The sequence below is a fragment of the Panicum virgatum genome, chromosome 4N (genome assembly GCF_016808335.1).
Source record: "Panicum virgatum strain AP13 chromosome 4N, P.virgatum_v5, whole genome shotgun sequence".
Taxonomy (NCBI): domain Eukaryota; kingdom Viridiplantae; phylum Streptophyta; class Magnoliopsida; order Poales; family Poaceae; genus Panicum; species Panicum virgatum.
The window spans coordinates 28278541-28299356 of NC_053148.1; the positions used below are offsets into that span (position 1 = coordinate 28278541).

Sequence of the window (20816 nt, forward strand, 5' to 3'; positions counted from 1 at the left end):
TCCCCGCAGCACGACTGCCTCAACATGCTCAGGATGGAGGCGAGTCTGGCATCTTTCGTGCGGCATCTGGAGCGCGGCCGTGCTTTGGACGCGATTATATATCGCTTTGGTGATGTTTGCGGCAACCAATTAATTGGGCTGCAATTAGGCTCGTTAATCTGTTACCGATTCCCCTATGGAGATTGAAGACTGTTTGAGCGCATGTTACAGTTAAAGAGGATTGAATCTACGCATGCATGCAGAAGTAGACAAACAATGCTGACATTAATCACATGCATGCAAATTCGAAATTTTTTTAAAAAAAGCTCTAGGTATTAAACCGAGTGTCCAGATTAGATTTATATTGTACCATTATCTTTCTCATGACAACATCTTCAAAACAAGAACACACTTGCCTATCTCTAAATAAACATTATTTTAATATCAAATAATTGGTTCCAGCTACTGGAAACAAATGTTTGAACCACATGAACAAATAAGTATCTCTAGGAACAAAAGATTAAATGTAAAGGACAAATAATAGTAAACATTGGTCAATCTATTAATCATCGCAAACATTTAATTATATGAACTAGGTAATTGAAATGAATATCACGAACAAATGAGTCAACATCATCAAACAATTTAGTCTACAAAGAGAATAAATAATTTAGTACTCCGAACAAACTATTTACACGCATACAAATAATTTTACATGAAGAAAATCAACTTCATTGCAAAAAAAAATATTCCTATAAACATATATAGTATATAAAAAATATATACACAGTGCACGAATCACTATTCAATACAAACAAATTGTGCCAATATAGAAACTCACCTAATTATATACTAGAAAGAGGAATGTTGTTGAAAAAAAGATAAATTAAGAATATCAACCTAACGCTTAGAAGGGAAAATAAAATGGAAAGAAAGAGTAAATGAAGATAATAAATATAGAGAGAATTAGAAGGAAAAAAAGCGAAAGAGCCTTTTAGTCTAGTGGTTAGCTAGAGTATCCGTCATGTTTAGATTCGTCTTCTCGTGGAGACAAGAAGTAATCAGATCTGAAATCCGGAAGGAAATAAATAGAAAATCAGTAGTAAAGAATAAGAATAGTGAGAAATTAGGAAGAAAAAACTACACTGACTCACTCACTAATATAAGGAAAAAAAGAAAGAAAAGTTAAAGGTCGGAAGAAAATAAATAGAAAATAGTAAAGAAAAAGAATAGAGAAAAATTAGGAAGAAAAAACTATAAAAATAGAGATGGAATAATCTAAATTTTGAAAAGAAGAACTATAAATCCAAAGAACATTTGCATAAGATTAGAACACAAAAGATGAAATTAAAAATTAAAAATATAAAGAGAGGATGAATAAACTGGAACGAGGAAAGGACTGATCTTGAAAATCCAAAAGATTGACGACTATAGATGTCTCGCTTTCGGCAGGCACATCGCTTACCATTGAAAGAATAGTACTAGTTAAATCCTAAAATAGATCTAGAAAAATATAAACACTCGTGCTGAGTTTAGGACTCGAACCCGGATGAGTAAGTTCCACCACAAGAAACCTTAATGGCTGAAACTGTTCTATCAGTGCTACCAAAGTTGTAGATTTTTTGCCAAGATTTACAGATTGGTATAGAACATAATTTTTGGTTGGATATAGCTCTAGACAAAGTTCAGCTAGGCGCTAGGCGGAATCTAGGCGCTGACCCACTGCCTAGCGCCTAGTCGGGAGTACTCGGCCCTAGGCGGCGCTAAGCGTTTTTCTAGGCGTTTTGGCAATATAGCCATAAATTATATATATTATGTATATAACTATATATATATATATAACTACTATATATGAGTCATAGTAAGTATAAAAAGAGGGGCAGTAGACATATCTGATTCCTAGCTGCCTTACTCTTGCATGTTCCCAGCTCCTGCAAGGCTGCAACACATTTTGACAGCTAGTAGTTAGTAAATTAGTCAATAGACAGCTAGCTGTTCATAAAAAAAATAGAAAACACTAAGTTGTGACTTATCTGGATGATTTCAGCAGCCTCCCATCCATGAGCACACCATACCAGCAGCTGGTAATTACAATACAAGTGGATAGGACAGCAATACAAGTGCACAACACAATTTATAAATAAAGGACAGCACAAGCACATAGTTCTTAGTTCAGGTCTCACAAATCACAAAAGAAGACACACAGACACAAAGTGACACAGCTGCAGTTCATAAGACTAGGGCATCACAAAAGGCTTCACTACTAGATGGAGATGGTCCAGATCATATTTCATCTTCACTGTAGCACAGATCTTCATCTTCATACTCTTCTTCTTCAGACTCAAATTCTTCTTCTGCATAGAGCTCCCTCACTCTTGCACTTCTACACAGCTCAAGCTGTTCATCTGCTCCCACTGCCTCTCCAATGACAGACCAAGGTATCCTTGTGCCTTCCATCTCATCTTCCACCCCATCTCTAAAGTCAACTAATGCACAATCATCTCCACCCTCTTGGAGAAAACCTTGAGCTTCAGTTGTATCACTAGACAAGAGAACATCAGTGATTTTCTTTGACTTAATCTTTTCTCTCTTATTCATCAGCCTGTTGTTGAACTAAATATAGACCAACTTGTTGAGGCGGTTCAGCCTATTTCTCTTCTTAGTGTGTATCTATAAATTAAAAACAAGAGCATTTTTAGTTCTGAAATTTAATCATAATGCTGCTGAAATGTTCATAATAGATAGGTACTAACCCCTTCAAACCCACTCCAATTTCTTTCACAACCAGAAGAGCTTGATGTCAAAGATAATATCCTTGTAGCCATCTTCTGTAAAGTTGGTGTTTCAGTTCCATATAACCGCCACCATGATGCTGAAATAAATTAGAAACACCTCTATTAGTTTAAAAAACAGCAAACAGCCATGTTAGAAAACAGCAAACAACCATGTAATAACAAGTCCCTCTACCTGGATTGTAATCATAGTTTTGAAAAGTTCTTGCAAGCTTCTTGCTAAATGGTCCTTCTCTATTCTGAAACTTTTTCAATTCAAAGTTGGCAGCCTGTTCTTGTTTCTCCTCATCATGATAATAAAATTGCTCAACACAAGATATGAAGGCTTCATTCATTTTGGGCTCATCAAAGATTGATGGGTTAGCATAACTATAGTGTGGATTCAGCAAAAAAGCTGTCAAATGCAATGGAGAATCAAGTCTTCCATTCATCTTCTTCTCAATAACAGCCATAACATCTTTGAATCGAGACTCAACATTGCCAAAGGCTTCTTTGACCTCTCTCTTTGCCTTTAGTAGCTCTCCATAAAGGAAACCCATGGATGGCTTCACATCCCCATCAACCAAACGGAGGACTTTGGCCAATGGCTCAAAAAAACCCAACATTAGCTTCATATCCTTCCAAAAGGCTGGACTCAATATAGTAGCTGTGGCCTCTTTTCCTTTCTTTGATTTCACATCCTTTAATGAGTCTCACCTACTATGAACCACCATCTTCTTTAACTGGTCCTTCTTCTCTTGCATACTGTTCAAAGTGAGAAAGTATGAAGCAAACCTAGTCACTCCTGGCCTCACTAGCTCTTTCCAATCTTTGAAGTATCTCAAGCACTCCAATGTTCTTGTGTGGCCATACACAAATATGGTAAATGACTTTGCTTGGTCAATCACTTTCTTGAACTGAGGCAAGTTGCCAATTCCTTGGAGCATCAAGTTGATTGTGTGAGCTGCACAAGAGGTCCAAAATTTTTGTGGTCTCTTCACAAGCAATAGCTTCTTTGCTCCCATGTTGTTAGAGGCATTGTCAGTGACTACTTGCACCACATTTTCTTCACCAATGTCTTCAATTGCTTTGTCCACTAATTCAAAAATGACTTCACTTGTGTGACACATCTGACATCTCTTTTGAGCTGATGAAGGAGGTTCCATCAGCACAATTAGTGCATATATTCATTATGCTTCTCCTCTTCCTATCTGACCAAGCATCGGTCATAATAGAGCACCCATTTTTCATCTTCTTGGCTTCACGTTCCTGCAGCAAACTCTTGGTTCTTGCATATTCTTCTTCCAGCAAACTACCTCGAAAGACATCTTGAGTTGGAGGTGTAAGTCCTGGTCCAAATTGTCCAATTGCTTCACACATTTACTTGAACTCATCATTGTCACATGCATTGAAAGATATTGCTGCCAATGATTAAAAAATGAAGTCTAATTAGTGTTCAGTTCATGAATAACAGCAAATAATGAATTTTAAAATGTGAAAACAGCATAGTATACTAGCAATTTACCATGATTATAGGCCCATCTTGCAATAAACTTGTACACCTCATGCTCTCTTTCACGGTTCCTTGTTCAGCTGCTGTTGTTTGAAAGAATCAGCCTTGATAGGATCAATAGCACGTGTCCATTTGTCAATTGGCCCTAATTTGTGAGGCTGTGAGCTTCCAACACAAGTGACTTCTTCTGACTCCTCTCCAACCCTAGATACATTCACTTCCTCTCTAAGTTCTAGCTCACAAACAGTCTTCTCCTCCCTCTTCCTTTTTGCAGCCTCTATTGCTTTCTTGCACTTCTCTTTAGCCTCTAGAGCCTGCGGTGTTGTAGACGTGCATTTCTTCACATTCTTTCCAACATGGGCAAGATGCTCCTTCAACCTATAAATCCCTCCCCTCATCTCCTTGTCACAGAACCTACACTTCACCTTGTCTTTGTTGTTAGGATCAACAAGAACACCATATTCCCATCCAACATCATCTGAATTTCTTTTTAGGAGATTCGCTCTAGCTGCTTCAGTTTCAGAAGGTGCAGCTGCAGTTTCTGATGACATCCTTTACATCCAAGCAATATTCATTCAAGCAAAATTAGGCATGTGTAAGACAATATGACAGGAAGCCAAGCTAAATCAGGCATTCAGTAACTTAAATTAAGACAAGATGACAGTAAGCAAATTGAGAACAGGGAAATAGATGAGCAGAGAGGGAGAGCAGGGAGGGGAGAGCAGGGGAGGGCACCCAAGAGCAGGTCCCCCTCGTGCGCCATCGGGGAGGAGCCCCTATGCGCGCCCATTCAGAGAAGAGAAGCAAGGAGGGGAACGAGCAGGGGAGGGGAGGGGAACGAGCAGGGGAGCAGGGGAGGGGAGGGGAACGAGCAGGGAAAATTGCAGGGGAGGGGAACGAGCTGTGCAGGGGAGGGGAACGAGCAAGGGAGGGGAGGGAACTCACCTTGGAGGACTGCAGGCGAGCAGCACCGGCGGGGAGGAGCTTCCAGGCGAGGAGCCGAGGACGGGCAGCGCCGGCGGGGAGGAGATCCAGGCGGGGGAGGAGCAGCGCCGGCTTGGAGGAGCGAGGCCACGCAAGGACGACCAACGCCGGCGGGGGAGGAGCAGCGCTGGCGGGGAGGAGCAACGCCGGCGGGCGAAGCTCCCCTTCGGCGCGCGTCTGCGAGCGGGAGCAGGGTCTGCGAGCGGCAATCGACCGGGACCGAGGTAATCTTCCCGCGCGGCCGAAAAAAAATTGCGCGCGCAGCAGCCCGCCCGACTAAGCGCCGCCTTGAGCGCCTGCTCGCCGCCGAATCGCCGCCGAGGCGCTGCTGGTCGACGCCTAGGCGCCGCGGCCGCCTAGACCACGCCTAACCCCCTAGGCTACGCGGCACCCCATCGACTAGCGATTAGGCGCGCCTAGCCGCCGCCTAGTCGGTGCCTAGCCGAACCTGGGCTCTAGATATAGTCTTCCTAATTGGACTGTTAGACTTTCCTGTCAGATTCTGCACTCAAAGTTTTTACCATGATTTGGCCATCCTATTGCACTTTTATCATAAAGGTGAACCCAATGAAATTGCAGAGGAGATAATTGGACATTCTCTGGTTTAGTATCATAATTTTTGGAGGAGTGGTTTGGTAGTTAGAAATATTTTTTTCTAATGACTGTCAGAATTACAAGCAGATTTCATTGCCTAAATTAGAGCGAAGATAAGAGCAGCTTAGGCTCTGAATAAAAATAGTAGGACTTGTCTATGTAATAAAGCCTGTTCTGAAGTTTTCGAAAATGTATTTGTTTGCTAGCATTGCTTTTGTAGATTTAAAGTTACAAAAATAACAAGCAGTTGTGCTGCTGATACCCGAATTTGTATGCATTGTTTTGTTCTGTATGATGGGTTGAGGAGTAGTAGCGCTATATTTGGTATTCATGTATGTTTGTATGAATGTTTGTACTGAGATCACGATGCTAAATAGGTGGTGCACCATTGGATCGTTCCTACCTCTTGTTCTCTTGATCTTCATCGAAGTCGAAGGCAAGTAAACGTAGCAGTGGTTTATGCTACAGTTTTGATTTGTTATTCATTCTACCTACACATTAAAAAGAATTCAGAACCTTACTCAGAGAAATGTGATTTCATTAATTTTATATTAAATTACTTTGCGAATCTATTTATGTTTCCATAGGATAAGAGTTGTGTTTTTCTATCATGAGGTAAGTGGTATCTTCATATGTGTGGTTGTGTATATGACACAATTGAAGAGCATACTTTGAGTTGTATCATATCATTGCATCATATTGCATTGCACTTCAATCGTGGATGTCGCCGTCTTATGGCCGCGACTGTATCAGTACAGCATCGTACGTTGCCCGAGGAGGGGTACGATGCAGCTTCATACCTTGTTGGGTAATAAAATGAGTTAGATCGTTGGGGGTAAAACCATCCACTCTATCCTTTCTACCTTATCATGCCTTGGGTTTATCCTGTCTTGCTTGTTGAGAAGAAAGATAGTGCGAAGAGGATGTGATATCCAGGGATTCACCGACGAGGACGTCGGTTCCTGTAAGGGGGTAGGGATGTGACACCCCGGCCTATAGAATGTACGGGAGAATTTGAGGATTGCTCAGACGAGGTAGAAGAGTTATGCATATCTGAGTTGAAGAAGTGCTTGAGAGTGCCAGAAGAACAAGCACCGTTGAAAGGATTGGATCTGACCTATACCGAGCATCCGGTGAAGATACTAGAGACATCAGAAAGAGTTACAAGGCATGCAGAATGCAATGGAGTGACTACACCGAAAAGATGAGCTGCGGAAGACCTATCCTTGTTTCTCTTTGCTAGCCATCCCAGAATCTCGGGACGAGATTCCTGTAAGGGGGTAGGATTTGTAACACCCTAATTTAAATTTCAGCAATTAATAATAAAATTAATTGGCTTTATTTAATTTTCTAAGGTTTATATGCTTAGCCTTGCATTTAATTTAATTTTCTTTCGCGAGTAATTAAAATTTTTCTAGGTTTAAAACTTGTTTGTGCATTCATACTGGTTCATAGTTTTATTTTGGTTGAGTGTTAGGGTTGAATTCAAATTTGAGTTTGAATTCAAATAGGTTGAGTGTTGTTTGAAAAAGAAGAAGAGAACCAACCCCAAATCCCAGCAAACCCAACCCAGCTCGGTCCAATCCTCCCCGCGCCTCTTTCCTCCGCACGGCCCAGGAGCCCAGCCCAGCACGCACCACCGGCGCCCACCCTTCAGCCCAGAAGCTCCAACGACCGCGCCTCCTCCTCCCTGACAATCCTATACCCACCAGTCGGTCTGAGCGCACGCACGCAGCACCTCCTCCGCATGGACGCACACCCCGCATGAGTGCCTCCTCCGCCTGACCCGCTGTCTCCACCTGGCAGCCGCAACAGCACAGCGCAGCGCTTCCCCGACCCCAGGCCCACAGGTCAGTGACCGCGGCCGCCAACCTCCCGCGCCCCGCACGCCAGGGCCTGCCTGTCGGCGCAACTCAGCTCACCCGCTCCCACGCTCATGCACCCAGGACGCTGTCACCTGACCCCACCTGTCGGCGCTCAGCTCCACGGACGCCATGCGCCGAAGTCGCCCTCTCACTGACACCACACCCCCACCGGTCAGCGTTGTCTTCTCCCCCTCCCTTTCTTCTTCCCCGCGCCGGCCCGACTCTGCTCCGCCCGCGCTACACCCACTGCCCGTGGACCTCCAACTCCGCGAGCCCCACTAGCCAGCGACACCCCGCCCTTTCCTTCCAGAAACGCCACCACCCGAGTCGTATCGCGCAACCACCGGGGTGCGATCCGCTTTTCTTGTGCAGCCCGATCCCGGCCGCGATCTCCGCCGAGATCACGCCAGGGCACAACTGCCCATGATCCCGGCACCCTCCTTTATCTAGCCCGGCAGCCCTGCGCCTGCACATTCTCCTTCCATGCAATTAGAGCCGGCCTTTGCACCCCAGCACCACCGCAGCACCTTGCTCCACCGTGCCGAAGCTCTGCGCCACCATGCTTCCGCCGCCTCACTACCTCCCGAGCCACCACAAGCCCCGCAGGAGCTCCGCCGTGCTTCCAGGAGACCACCCGCATGCTCCTTCCCCGGCTCTGAGCCCTGCAGCATGAAGATTTTTTTTCCATTGAGCAGCACCGCCAGTGAGTCTCTGCGCCGCCGAAATTCCTTGCCGCCGGTGACCCCCGAACCACCCTAACCCCCGCTGCACCTTCACAGGCCTGCCAGGAGTCGAACCAGGGGGTCCAGACGCTTGGAGCTCCACCACAGTGCCTCCTCGTTGAGCTCCGTCCGAGCTCTGCCCGCACGCCACCACTCGACATCGCCGCCGGCACGCCTGCGTCACGCCCTCGCCCGTTCCAAGCTTCGGTAAGCCACCTCCTGACCTCTTCCTTTTGCGCACGCACCTGTAGATAGTAGGCCCATCAGTTGGCCGAGCATCGCATGCCGGCGAACCATCGCCACGCAGAGCCGCCGCCGTAGTCGCGCTCGCCGTTCCGAGCCCTGCCGTGCCTAGCTGATGTCTCAGGTGGGTTACCCATGCTGCGTAGAGCCTCTCTGACCCGAGCGCTGGTCGATTTGACCCCGGGAAGGCCGAGTTCGGCCTACTCCGGTAAGCGCCACCGCGGAAACCTCTGTTCCGGCAACCTGCGCCGCCGGCCGCGCGCCCAATCTTCCCTGGCCGTCCGATCCGGAACGCGCAGCCGAGATTAGATCCTGCGTAACCCTTCGCCCAGAGCCGATGGATCTTGATCCAACGGCTCAGATCTAAAGATACCCTTTCTCCTGGCAATTTTGCTAAAGAGCCCCTCAGCTTCTTCAAAATCAACCCGCTGTCCCAGCCAGTTCAAAAATAATTCCAAAACCGCCCCTGTTTTTATGTTTTAGACCCTGAAAATCTTTAAAATAGAACCCGCCGTCCAGCCCAGGTCTTTTTGCACGTCAGCCCTCGGATCTTTCCAGTTTTTATGTATAGGTCCCTATTTTTTGCAGAAAACCCCTAGAATCTTAGTTTTTCTTGCAGAAAAGCCGCTAGATCTTGTTTTAGGCCTAGTTTTTGCGTTCTAGCTCCGTTTTAGGCGATCTTTATGTCCATGCGATCATTGTAACGCGTAGAATAGTTCTATCTTAGTTTTGTTCGTTGTTTTTATGTATTGTTGTATTGTTTCTTAGTGATAGCCTTTGTTTGCATGTATGTTTATGTTGTTGCCTTGTTCTTGGCCATGTGTTCGTGAGTAGACGTTGAGCTACCGGAGGAGCATCAGTACCAGTACCCAGAGCAGCCACCGTCTTCAAAGCAGTTTGAGCAGCAGCAGGAGCAGTTTGAGGAAGGCAAGTATAACATGAACACCACCTATCACTTTTAAATACATTTTCATACTGCATTTTAATAATGTATGCCTATAAGGACTTTCCTAGCCACTTTATATCCTTTATATATATCCCTTGGGTTGCATTTTAGTTAGTTGTGCTAGGTGCCGCGCTATAACACACTTGGTCCTTTTTAATTAATTTGATTAATGGTATATGCAACTTAATTCTGATAGTGGCCCTCTGTGCGGTGTACTTGAGTGGCTCACGTCTCATTAAAAAAGTGGTTTTTTCTAGAAACTTGGTTTAGGGGGCTCGCACTGTGTTTTGTGCTAGCTACTCTCCATAAGGACCGTACGTCATTAGAGCGACAACCTGGGACAACCGCGCAACCATAAGACTGGAATGGGACGGTCTTGGCTTACTAATTAGGACTTTTTGGTTTGGAGTAACTTACCTGTGGGGCAAGGGTGGTAAGCTTCTATGGCCCTCGTACTGAGTGGCCTCGTCTGTGCTCCGTGTCTTGACGCCCACTAGACCTGCTCCATAGTCGCCGATCCAACCCTTGCGGTTACTCCTTACCAACGAGATTCTTTGTAACGGCCTCGTAGTATGCTTGCTAGCCATCTCACCTAAGGAAGTGTGATGAACAACTAGCGTAGCTCACGACTTGTGGGTAAAGATGTGCAACCTCTGCAGAGTGTAAAACTGGTATACTAGCCGTGCTCACGGTCATGAGCGGCCCAGATCCTCCTTTTGATTAGTGGGGTTATCTTCCTTTGATTAGGGGGGTTCCTCGGGTGGTTTGGTTTGGTTTGGTTCTCAGTAGTTCATAATTAATTTTGATTAATTACTATGTAACTGGGTTTATGGTAATTCATCCACTTGTAGTTATTAGCTTTAATAAAATTTTGCCAAGATTAAAAGCTAATGCAGTTGAGTCAGCCAACCTTAGAGCCTCATAGTTTGTGTTATACTTGTTGAGTACAAGTTGTGTACTCACACTTGCCTCCTCTACTCTTTTTCCTCTTGTTCTTTTTGGGATACTCTACTTCTGCTCAGTTCCTGCCGACGCGAGGGAGTTCACTCAGAGCTACCAGGAGTACGAGGACTTCTAAGCGTTCGTCTCCCAGTCGACGTCCCTGTGGCGCCCAGCTTCCGAGAGTTTCGTACTTGTTTTACGCTTCCGCAAACTCTGTATCAGACATTTGTCATTTATGTAATAAATAACATTCGTACTCGCTTTATTATATCTTTTTACATAATATGTGCTGTGATATACTGTTCATTCTGTTGTATATACGTGTGACTTGATCCTGGCACATATATGATTGCTCGGTTTATGTCCTTTTGTAAACCGGGTGTTACAAGGTAGTGGGCATGGCATATGCATTGCATTGCATTCATTGTGGTTTATCATTGTCATGGAAGTGTATTTGAGGTTGTTCTCAATTTTGTTCTGAAGTTCACAATTGGTTGTAGTTATTTATTTATTTAATATGAGGATGATCTTCTTAAATATTTCAGATTTATCTTTCCTATCATATATCTATTTTGTTTAAATGTTGTCTAATGAACTTGTAGTTTAAATAACTTGTTAAAGCAGATTAATTGCTGAGATTTATTCTCACACTCCTTTATCTTTCCAGGTGCTTGAGTTGATGCTTTGCTTGAAGGGATGGGATTAGCTGCACATCATCACATATTTGACCACATGCTTTTGTAATAATAATGACAAATTTAGTCTTGCTGTAATGTTTTTACGAGTAAACTTCATTGTGTTTTTTTGTGCCTTCATAAAAATGTTACAGTGGTATTTTTTTCTAAAAAGAGAAAGTGGGAAAAAAGCTGGATGATTCCAGTTGCTAATAAGGGACAGGCCGCACGGCAACGTTAGCTTGGTCCTTATCTTTTTCCCCTTTTCCCCTTAACCGTCAAGTTTAATTTGTTATCTTTATTTTGCACTCACAACTTTAAAACGCTACATTAAGCATTTCTAGAAACCTACTACAATATTTTATAAATATTAATTCAACATTTTACTTAAAAGTGTTGAAATGGATCGTTAAGAATGTTGAAATAGAATATTTGAATTATTTAATTTTCAAAATTAAATTAAAAAAATTCATATTGGATCTCATTTGATTGTATTAATTGTAATAAATTTTATGGAGCAATCGGTTTGAGAGATCAAAGATTTGTGAGGAAACAAATTTTTAAATGGGAGTCAATCTGAAACTTCCACCCACCCATCCCCACGGCCGTCATCTATCATTCAGTCAAGGCACCCCATGTGAAAACGCACCCCGCACACAACTGCGCTTCTATTCCATCCATCCATATTTAGAATCAGTATCAATGTGAAAGATGGATAGACTGTCCACCTTCCTGAAGATATATTGGAATCTTGTAAATAAATGCATGTAGGACTTAAGCGAACACCAGTTTCATCGTGGGCTGCAATCGAATCCGCTCCGGGTTGATTCAGGAGGATTGGACTGCGACCACGGTCGTTCCCGGCCCAACCGAACAAGACGTAGATACTCTACATATTATAATTATGTTTTATGTCATCATAATTTTTAATAAACATTACAGATTTGTTTATTTGCCCCTAGACTATATATATAATCCATCTTATGGTCTAAGAATAATGTGATAGCTTATTTCAGAATATTTTTTTGGTCTAGAATGGCCTTTTACCATATTATTCTTAGACCGGTTTGGTGGGCAGGTTATATATAATCCACTACTTATATTTGCTAGATTATATAATCCATATTATAATCTGAAATAAGCATACCTTGGCAGCTTATAGGGATTATTATAATCTGAATTTATAGATTATATAATCTCACATGGAAAATAAACACTACACATTATGACCTAAAGGGTAAATAATCTGAAATAAAACAAGCTCTTAGCTAGGCCCGCACTCATGCACGTGGACAGTCGAGTCCCACTTATCCAGGCCGTCGGCTCCAATCAGTACACATGGCTGCTAGGTAGACATGTTGAACCAATCAACTAGGGCCTACAGTTATATGTGTGTTGCCGCAAAATTCGGTGTGATGAATCTTGTGGAGTACGGCACGCTAGCCTGGGAGCTCTGCTTATCTCTAGTGCAGGTCCTACTCTTTAGGTTTGGGCGCGCAGCCAATTTGACATGCAATTAGGGAAAGGAATTTAATCAGTAAATAATAAGGAACCTATTGGCTGGTTTCGAATGGTTCCACAGAAAAAGATATCGGCCAGATGTGCCAATGTGATCATTGGCTATAGAGCCGATTCTCATGCAACAGCTGAAATTAAAAGCAAACCCAATCATAAAGAGACGCACCCAACTTGTTAAACCCAATTTGCAGTCACCATTAGTCTGATCGGATCTAATCAAGACAGCGTTAGCAGCCAGGGCAATAAATCAAATAAAAATTGCTGATGAATCTAGTTATAAAAGAATTTATACGCAACCCCGTAACTGTGATCAGCTGAGATACCAATTAATAAATCAAGCCACAACCGATCGAATCACATCAATAAATCTAACTTAATCGTATCGTACCGAGATAGTCTGGTGCGACAAGATTAAGTTACATGAATGGGCTGACAAGATTTGCTATGACAAGGAATAGAATTTTATCAATAAATATAAAACGAAGACCACTAAGTCTATCGGCTAAAACAGATCTGCAAGATAGAGGATTAGAAGGTAGCCGATAGATCCCCGATCAATGTTGGATAAATTGTGAAATCTCGTAAAAACACATAAAACATCGAACCTAACCGAGAAAGTCCTACAAGCAATTACAAGAAATCGATAATTGGTAGATAAACTAAAAGAAGTTGCAGTGATACGCCCATAATTAAAGCTTAGTCGTTCGGGTAAAGATGAGACTTACGATCTGGTAAAGATAAGACTTATGAACAAACCGGAGGTCGGACCTAATTGTTGCAGCCCTGTTAACCGAAGAATACGTCAAATTCTACACTACTCCTACTCCTAAGGTTTGGTGTGAAGCCGAAAAGAAGTTGTATTGATGATGTGTTGTGATGTTTACAAAACCCTAAGGTCATATATTTATAACCCGAAGCTGTGACTCCTAGTCTAACACGATTTGACAAACTTGACCAAAAAGAAACAACAAAATCTACGATATTTACAAGACAACTTCTGAAACAATTAGACTCGTGGATCTTCATATGATGTCATCCTCTCGCTCGAGTCATAACCTTTCGCTAGGACACCTTTGACCAAACCCTGGCTGCATCTTGATCATGCTGGCGTAAGCTTTGATCTAACCACCAGTAATTCCTAGGCCGAACGGGCCATCGACCTTCCTGAGAATTTCCCATCGGCTCAATTTCCTTTGCCAAAATTATACATTCAAAATTTTGGCATTAACACATGCACGCCATTTCGGAAGACAATAACTTTGTTCTGAAATTCGAGCAAGTAATGATTATCTCCTATGGCTTGGCACGTCAAACTTGTTGCTATCCGAGCTGTTAGCACTTCAAGAAGAGCTAGCTAAGTTCATTATGGAGGTTGTGTCACGAGATTGTGAGTTCTGCCTTATCAATATAGGGTAGATTAATTTGTTCATGTCAAATGGTTTTACAGACTTGTGGTTCGAATTCTGGATTTGATGTACGAACTTGTGGTACTTAAAATCTATTTTGATGGATTGGATTGTGACAAGTATGCCATTGTGAGATATATGAGTTTGTAATTCTACTGTTGTTGATGTTAACTGGTTTTGTTGCTACTAATGTAATTGTGTTGCAATTAAATATTAATTGAAAAAAGTAGTTGTACTGCCATGTGAGGATAGAAAACAACATGTGAGGATAGAAAACAACAGTGATATTTTTTACTATCATTGTCAGTATAAACCACGAACCGATATTGATGTGCAAATAGTATTATCAGTTCTAGCAGGGGTCATAACACTGTTATAGTCGTTTCTTGCCCACTGATCGAATCCGATAGTGATGGTCATTTTGGAACCAACAATGATGACTGGTTCTATAGAAGTGTGTCACCTATTGTCCTTTGTTCATGTACACCTATACGTTCATGCATGTTGTCTTCCGAAGCAAAGCATATTGCTGCAAGCTAGGCTAGAAAAAGGGAACCTACTCCCTCAATCCCGCAAAGAATACATTTTTATGTATTTTATGAGTATTATTTTTGGGACAACAAGGTTCACTAGTAATAGCTATCACAAAACCATGCAACTAGATTGGTAACCAACAGTGCAAAACACTTTTCAAACGAATACAAACAAGGAAGTTCACTCATTGCTGATAACGATCCTCCTTTCAAGAGGTGTCCAATACGTACACGATACTCTAACTAATCACGACGACATGTGGATGCAATATAAATGGGTCATCGGGCAGAATTATAATTACCGTAGTGGTTGCACTACTTTTTGTTTACTTTCTTAATCATTTTCCTCTTGAACGTATAGAGTTCATCTTCGTGCATGCATGGTATGGATGCACATGTATAAAACCATGTTTGAATTTCTATTAGTTGTTTACTCCCTAGTAGCACTGAATATATTTTTTATGGTTTTTCCGTGTATGTATCCAGTCCAATATCTCTAAATTTTACCTAGCAGTATTTGTTTTTGGAAGCTTACCTAGTAGTATTTGCGAGCGGTAGATGACTAATTTTCTCAAGTAGCTGGCAGTACTTATTGTTGTAATTTGCAATTTTCATAGGGGTAAAAACAAATAATCACTTCAGAATAATTGAAAGCTCATACAAACCCGAGTAATTGAATTAAGAATGCAGTGTCAAATCACATGATCCTGAATGTACCATATAAGTACACCTGTAAGTGCATATGTAGTTAGCATTGATAGGAAGTCATGTCATATACCATAGAAGTTGGTGTTGGAAAGTTGAATTGTCCCCTAAAATACCAACAGAAGACATATCTATAGTGGAACATGCCAAAATATGACAATCTACTTAATAAATCATTGGCCAAAACTTGGAGTCCACTAAGAGTTGCTAGTATTTAACTTTTGATGTTGAACTTTGAGATGTGATACCTAGAAGGTATGCAACCATTCAACTCATTACTCCCATAAGGATAAAAATCTTATTTGTGTTGCAAAACTAATAAGTGAATATTAGTGCTTAAAATGTTGCTCCAAATTATAATCTAAAAGAATTACTCCATTCATCGACAAATTTAAGTGTTTTTTTGTCATCGACACAGTCCCCAATATATTACTTTCACCAACAATATCTATAAGAATAAACTATTTTAAATAGAAAGAATTACATATTATAATAGCTATTTCACAATGAATCTAGTAACATCATTCTTATGTTGTTAATCTTTAAGTATTTTTGCTATTGACAGACAAAACTAAAAGAGGCAATTGCATTCTTACCCTTGTTTTGAACCCTAATTGATGGAGAGAATAATTGCTATATTCCTCCAACCCTAGAAGGGTGGGTATATATAATAGCTAAACATGGGCCTCTAGATGGGCCTCTATACACATGGGCTAAATATACTCCAACACCCCCCACCCCCCCCCCCCCGCAGTCTGAACTACTGGCGCAGCGGTGTTCAAGACTGGACAACAAGAAAGCTAACACCCCCCCCCCCCCCCCCCCGCAGTCTGAACAACCGACGCAGCGGTGTTCAAGACTGGACAAGATGAGAGTACAAGAAGAGCACAAAAAAGGGCTAACCCCCCCCCCCCCCCCCCCCCCCCCCCCCCCGCAGCCACAACTAGCCACTGGCTACGTTGAGGCTGGATCGAAACTCCGAGAAGGTCGACGAGGGCAGCCCCTTGGTGAAGATGTCAGCAAACTGAGAGGTAGTTGGGACATGGAGTACCCGAACATCGCCGATGGCGACTCTGTCGCGCACAAAGTGTTGGTGATGTTGGACGGGGTTGGTGGAGAGATACACGGCGCTGACGTTGTCGCAGTAGACAAGCGTGCTTTTGGCGAGCGGGCTGTGGAGCTCCGCCAAGAGCTGTCGTAGCCAGGACGCCTCCGCCACGCCATTAGCAACAGCCCGGTACTCCGTCTCGGCACTGGAGCGGGAGACAACCGGCTGCCGCTTGGATGACCAGGAGACCAGGTTGCCGCCCAGGAAGACGGCGTAGCCGGAGGTGGAGCGACGAGTGTCCGGGCAGCCGGCCCAGTCAGCGTCAGTGTAGACCACCAACTCAGCAGAGGGCGAGCGGTGAAGTATCAGGCCGAGGTCCACAGTGCCACGGACATACCGGAGGAGACGCTTCAGCGCAGCAAGGTGTGACTCCCGGGGATCATGCATATGGAGACAGACCTGCTGAACAGCGTAGGTGAGATCCGGCCTGGTGAAGGTAAGGTACTGCAAAGCGCCAGCCAGACTCCGGTAGGCAGTAGGATCATCCACCGGATCACCCAGATCAGCAGACAGCTTCGCCTAAGTGTCGACTGGAGTGGAGCAGGGCTTGCAATCAGTCATCCCAGCCCGCTCCAGAATATCGAGGGCGTACTGCCACTGGTGAAGGAGAAGACCAGACGGGCGAGGCTCAACAGTGACGCCCAAGAAGTGGTGGAGCTGACCGAGATCCTTCATAGCAAACTCCTGCTGCAGAGAGGAGATGACACTCTGAAGTAACTGCTGACTGGAAGCTGTGAGCACAATGTCGTCGACATATAGCAGCAGATATGCCGTCTCATCCCCTCGGCGGTAGATGAAGAGAGACGTGTCAGACTTGGCCTCGGTGAACCCCAATGTCATCATGAACGTGGCGAACCGAGAGTACCAAGCCCGAGGAGCCTGCTTCAGTCCATAGAGAGACTTGTTGAGCCGGCAGACCATATCCGGACGACTCGAGTCCACAAATCCCGCAGGCTGAGAGCAGTAAACAGTCTCCGACAAGGTGCCGTGAAGAAACGCATTTTTCACATCCAGCTGGTGCACAGGCCAAGTGCGCGAGAGTGCAAGCGAGAGGACCGTACGCACCGTAGCGGGCTTCACAACCGGGCTGAAGGTCTCATCATAGTCAACACCAGGCCGCTGAGTGAATCCCCGGAGAACCCAGCGAGCCTTGTAGCGCTCCAATGTGCCGTCAGCCCGACACTTGTGCGTCTAGATCCACTTGCCAGTCACCACATTGCAACCAGACGGACGCGGCACGAGGTCCCACATCTGGTTGGCAAGAAGAGACGCGTACTCCTCTTCCATCGCGCGACGCCAGTGAGGATCCGCCAAGGCATCGCGGACAGAGGAGGGTACCGGAGAGACCCGTGGCTCTCCCTCGGTGGCGGTGAGAGCCGTGGCCTGGGACGCCATCCGCCGAGTCACCATGGGATGGATATGCCGAGGATCCCGATGGATGACTGGTGCGTGGTACACCTCCGGCTCGGCTCGAGAAGGAGCCGGAGGAGGCGTTGGCGGCGACGGCTCCGGAATCAGAGTCGCAGGAGCCTCCGGAGCAGGAGGCGGCGCCGGTGTCGACGTCGAACGACGCCGGTACACCTGCACCGGCTCAGCGTACCGCCGCGGGGCCGGGTTCGGCGCCGAGCGACGCCGGTACACCTGCACCGGCTGAACGTACTGCTCAGGTGCAGGGAAAGGCACCGGGGCCGCGCGTGGCGCAGCGGGAGACACCGGGTCCGTGCGCGGCACAACCGGAGGTCCGGGGGCCGCGCGTGGCGCGACCGCGGGCACCGGGCCCGCACTCGGCGCAGCAGGGATCACCGGAAGCGGTGCCGGTGCGCCGTGAAAACCTGCAGGAAAAGGACAGACAGGTAACGGTGGCTGAACCACTGGGTCAGTCGGAAACAGAGACGCCAGCTCGGGATCAGAAGAAGGTGTGGAGGAGGTGGAGTAGGGGAAATCCGACTCGTTGAAGACGACGTGTCGGGAGATCAGAACGCGGCGAGAGGTGAGGTCAAAGCATCGGTACCCCTTGTGGTCAGGGGAGTACCCGAGGAACACACAACGAGTCGAGCGGGGCGCCAGCTTGTGAGAAGCGGTGGCGGAGGTGTTAGGGTAATACGCACACCCGAAGACCCGAAGGTGGTCGTAGCGAGGAGGGGTACCGAAAAGAGCGTGGTGTGGAGTGGGAGCAGGAGAAGCAGTGGACGGAAGGCGGTTGAGCAGGTAGGTGGCGATGTGGAGGCTCTCAGCCCAGAAGCGCGGGGGGAGAGAAGCCTGGATCAGAAGGGTGCGCACGACGTCGTTCGTCGTGCGAATCATCCGCTCAGCCTTGCCGTTCTGAGGGGAGGTATACGGACAAGACATACGCAGCTGAACACCCCGAGACAGGAAGAAAGATCGGGAGGTGGAGTTATCGAACTCCCGCCCGTTGTCACACTGGACGGCCTTAACGGTGAGGCCGAACTGAGTGGACACCCAGGCAAAGAAGTGGAGGAGGGTGGAGAAGGTCTCAGACTTGGCGCGCAAAGGGAAAGTCCAAGAGTAATGAGAAAAATCATCAACAATGACCAGATAATATTTGTAGCCAGACATGCTGAGTACAGGAGATGTCCACAGGTCACAGTGAATGAGATCAAAAGCATGCGCAGCATGCGAAGAAGAAAACGAAAACAGAAGTCTAACATGACGACCTAACTGTCACGCATGACAGAGGTGCTCAGCAGGAGCCCTAGTACATGGAACATCGGTACTACGGCGGAGCTGAGCCAAAACATCGCGGCCGGGGTGACCAAGCCGGCGGTGCCAGGTGGTGGAAGAAGGCGTCACGGCAAAAGCAGAAGACGAAGAAGCCGAAGGTGAGGCAGCGGAAGCAGGAAGCCGAAGAGTGTAAAGGGGCCCCGGGCTGTCACATCGGAGGAGCGGACGCCGGGAAGCCGAATCCTTCACAGTAAGACCAGAGGAGTCAAATTCGATAGAACAGAAGTTGTCAGCAGTAAACTGGCGAATAGAAAGAAGATTGTGAACCATTTGAGGTGCAACAAGAACAGTAGAAAGACGAGGAGCAGAACCCACGGCGGTGACAGGAAGGCAAGACCCATCACCAACCATGATAGAAGAAGGACAAGAGGGGTGTGGGGGTCGGACAGAAGATAGGATACCAGCATCGGGAGTGGTGTGGAACGAGGCACCCGAGTCCGCGATCCACTCGGTGCTGGTCGGCGGCGTCAGTCCCATGGTGCTGAAGGACTGCGCCAGAGTGGCCTGATCCCACCCCCAGGCCAGGTCGGCTGCTGGCTGGGCTGAGCGGGTGGGGTCCAGGACGGCGCGAAGAGTGGGGCAGCGCCAGTGAACATGGCCGCCGGCTGGAGCTGAGGACGAGGCCCCCCTCCAGGACCCTGGAATGGCCACATCGAGATGCGCCCTGACCATGGGTTGCTGAAGGATGGACAGGGCGTACCTCCAGTGGCAGGGACAGGAGCGGGAGCCGGAGCCGGAGTCGGTGCGCCCCGGCGACCCCCACCGGTACCAGTGCTCCCAGAAGCAGGGCCACCAGTGCCGCCACCACCACCTAGTCGCCGGCAACGTCCACGGCCTCCCCCTCCTCCGGTCTGCCCAGTGGTAGCAGCACCAAGGAGGGAGGTGGCAGGAGCAGGGGAGGAGGCCAGTGGAGTAGTAACGAGCGCGGCAGGGGTGGGCGAGGACGATCCAGGTGCGAGACCCCTGATGATCTCCTCGAGGGCGAGGTCGTCCCGGACCTGCAGAAAGGTGGGGAAGGGCCTCTGGCGAGCGATCCAGCCCTTCAGGTGGTCGTAGGTGCTGCTCAGTCCCCGTAGGACATTGAGCACCAAGACCCGATCGGGCACCGGATCCCCGAGGTCGTGAAGAGCATCGGCCATGCTCTTCATCCGCCGGCAGTACTCACCGACGGAGAGGTCCCCCTGCACGAAGGTGCGGAAGGTGGCGTCGAGCTGGAGGGCGCGGTACTCGGTGTTGCCGAGGAACTGCCCCTCGAGCGCCACCCAAGCAGCGGCGTCCCTGGCAGCGGCGCCTGCGGTCCCTGGCAGCGGCGCCTGCTGTCCAGGCAGCCCCGACGGCGCCTGGATCTGCGGCTCCGCGGCCCCCGCGGTCCCCTCCACCTCCGGGCCGGCGCCAGCCGCAGCGGCAGCGGCAGCAGCGGTCGGATCGGGCAGGGGGGCTCGCGCTGTCATGGCGGCGGCGGTGGCTCTGGGCCACGCGACCGGCGGCGCGCGAGCAGGGGAGGTGCCGGGCCAAGCGGCGGCGACGGCTGGAGCGCCTGCGGCCGGAGCAGAGAGCTGGGCCCAGGCGGC

The 20816-nt window shown here is 46.8% G+C and overlaps 1 protein-coding gene across 2 annotated transcripts; it reads right to left on the minus strand.

Moving 5' to 3' along the window:
- Nucleotides 1-762: 762 nt before the first annotated feature.
- On the minus strand, nucleotides 763-5695 carry LOC120671259. 2 transcript variants are annotated; one of them, XR_005673571.1, is made up of 5 exons: nucleotides 5209-5695; nucleotides 4276-4815; nucleotides 2947-4171; nucleotides 2733-2851; nucleotides 763-2649 (listed from the first exon to the last, which is right to left on the minus strand). XR_005673571.1 is itself a non-coding variant. In XM_039951547.1 (3 exons), the coding sequence occupies exons 1-3, from the start codon at nucleotides 3383-3385 to the stop codon at nucleotides 2593-2595; spliced, it is 615 nt and encodes a 204-aa protein (XP_039807481.1). In that variant the 5' UTR covers nucleotides 3386-3460; the 3' UTR covers nucleotides 764-2592. The 2 variants fall into 2 exon arrangements, 1 of the variants encoding a protein (XP_039807481.1); XM_039951547.1 differs by lacking the exons at nucleotides 4276-4815; nucleotides 5209-5695 and having other exon boundaries at nucleotides 764-2649; nucleotides 2947-3460.
- Nucleotides 5696-20816: the final 15121 nt, after the last annotated feature.

What these genes read in the sequence shown, in the direction of transcription:
- LOC120671259 (XM_039951547.1), bottom strand. Translation starts at nt 3,385, where the DNA reads ATGAAGCTAATGTTGGGTTTTTTTGAGCCATTGGCCAAAGTCCTCCGT. An exon ending in AAACTATGATTACAATCCAG is followed by an intron (nt 2,852 to 2,946) that starts GTAGAGGGACTT and finishes AATTTATTTCAG; the next exon opens with CATCATGGTGGCGGTTATAT. An exon ending in ATTGGAGTGGGTTTGAAGGG is followed by an intron (nt 2,650 to 2,732) that starts GTTAGTACCTAT and finishes TTTAATTTATAG; the next exon opens with ATACACACTAAGAAGAGAAA.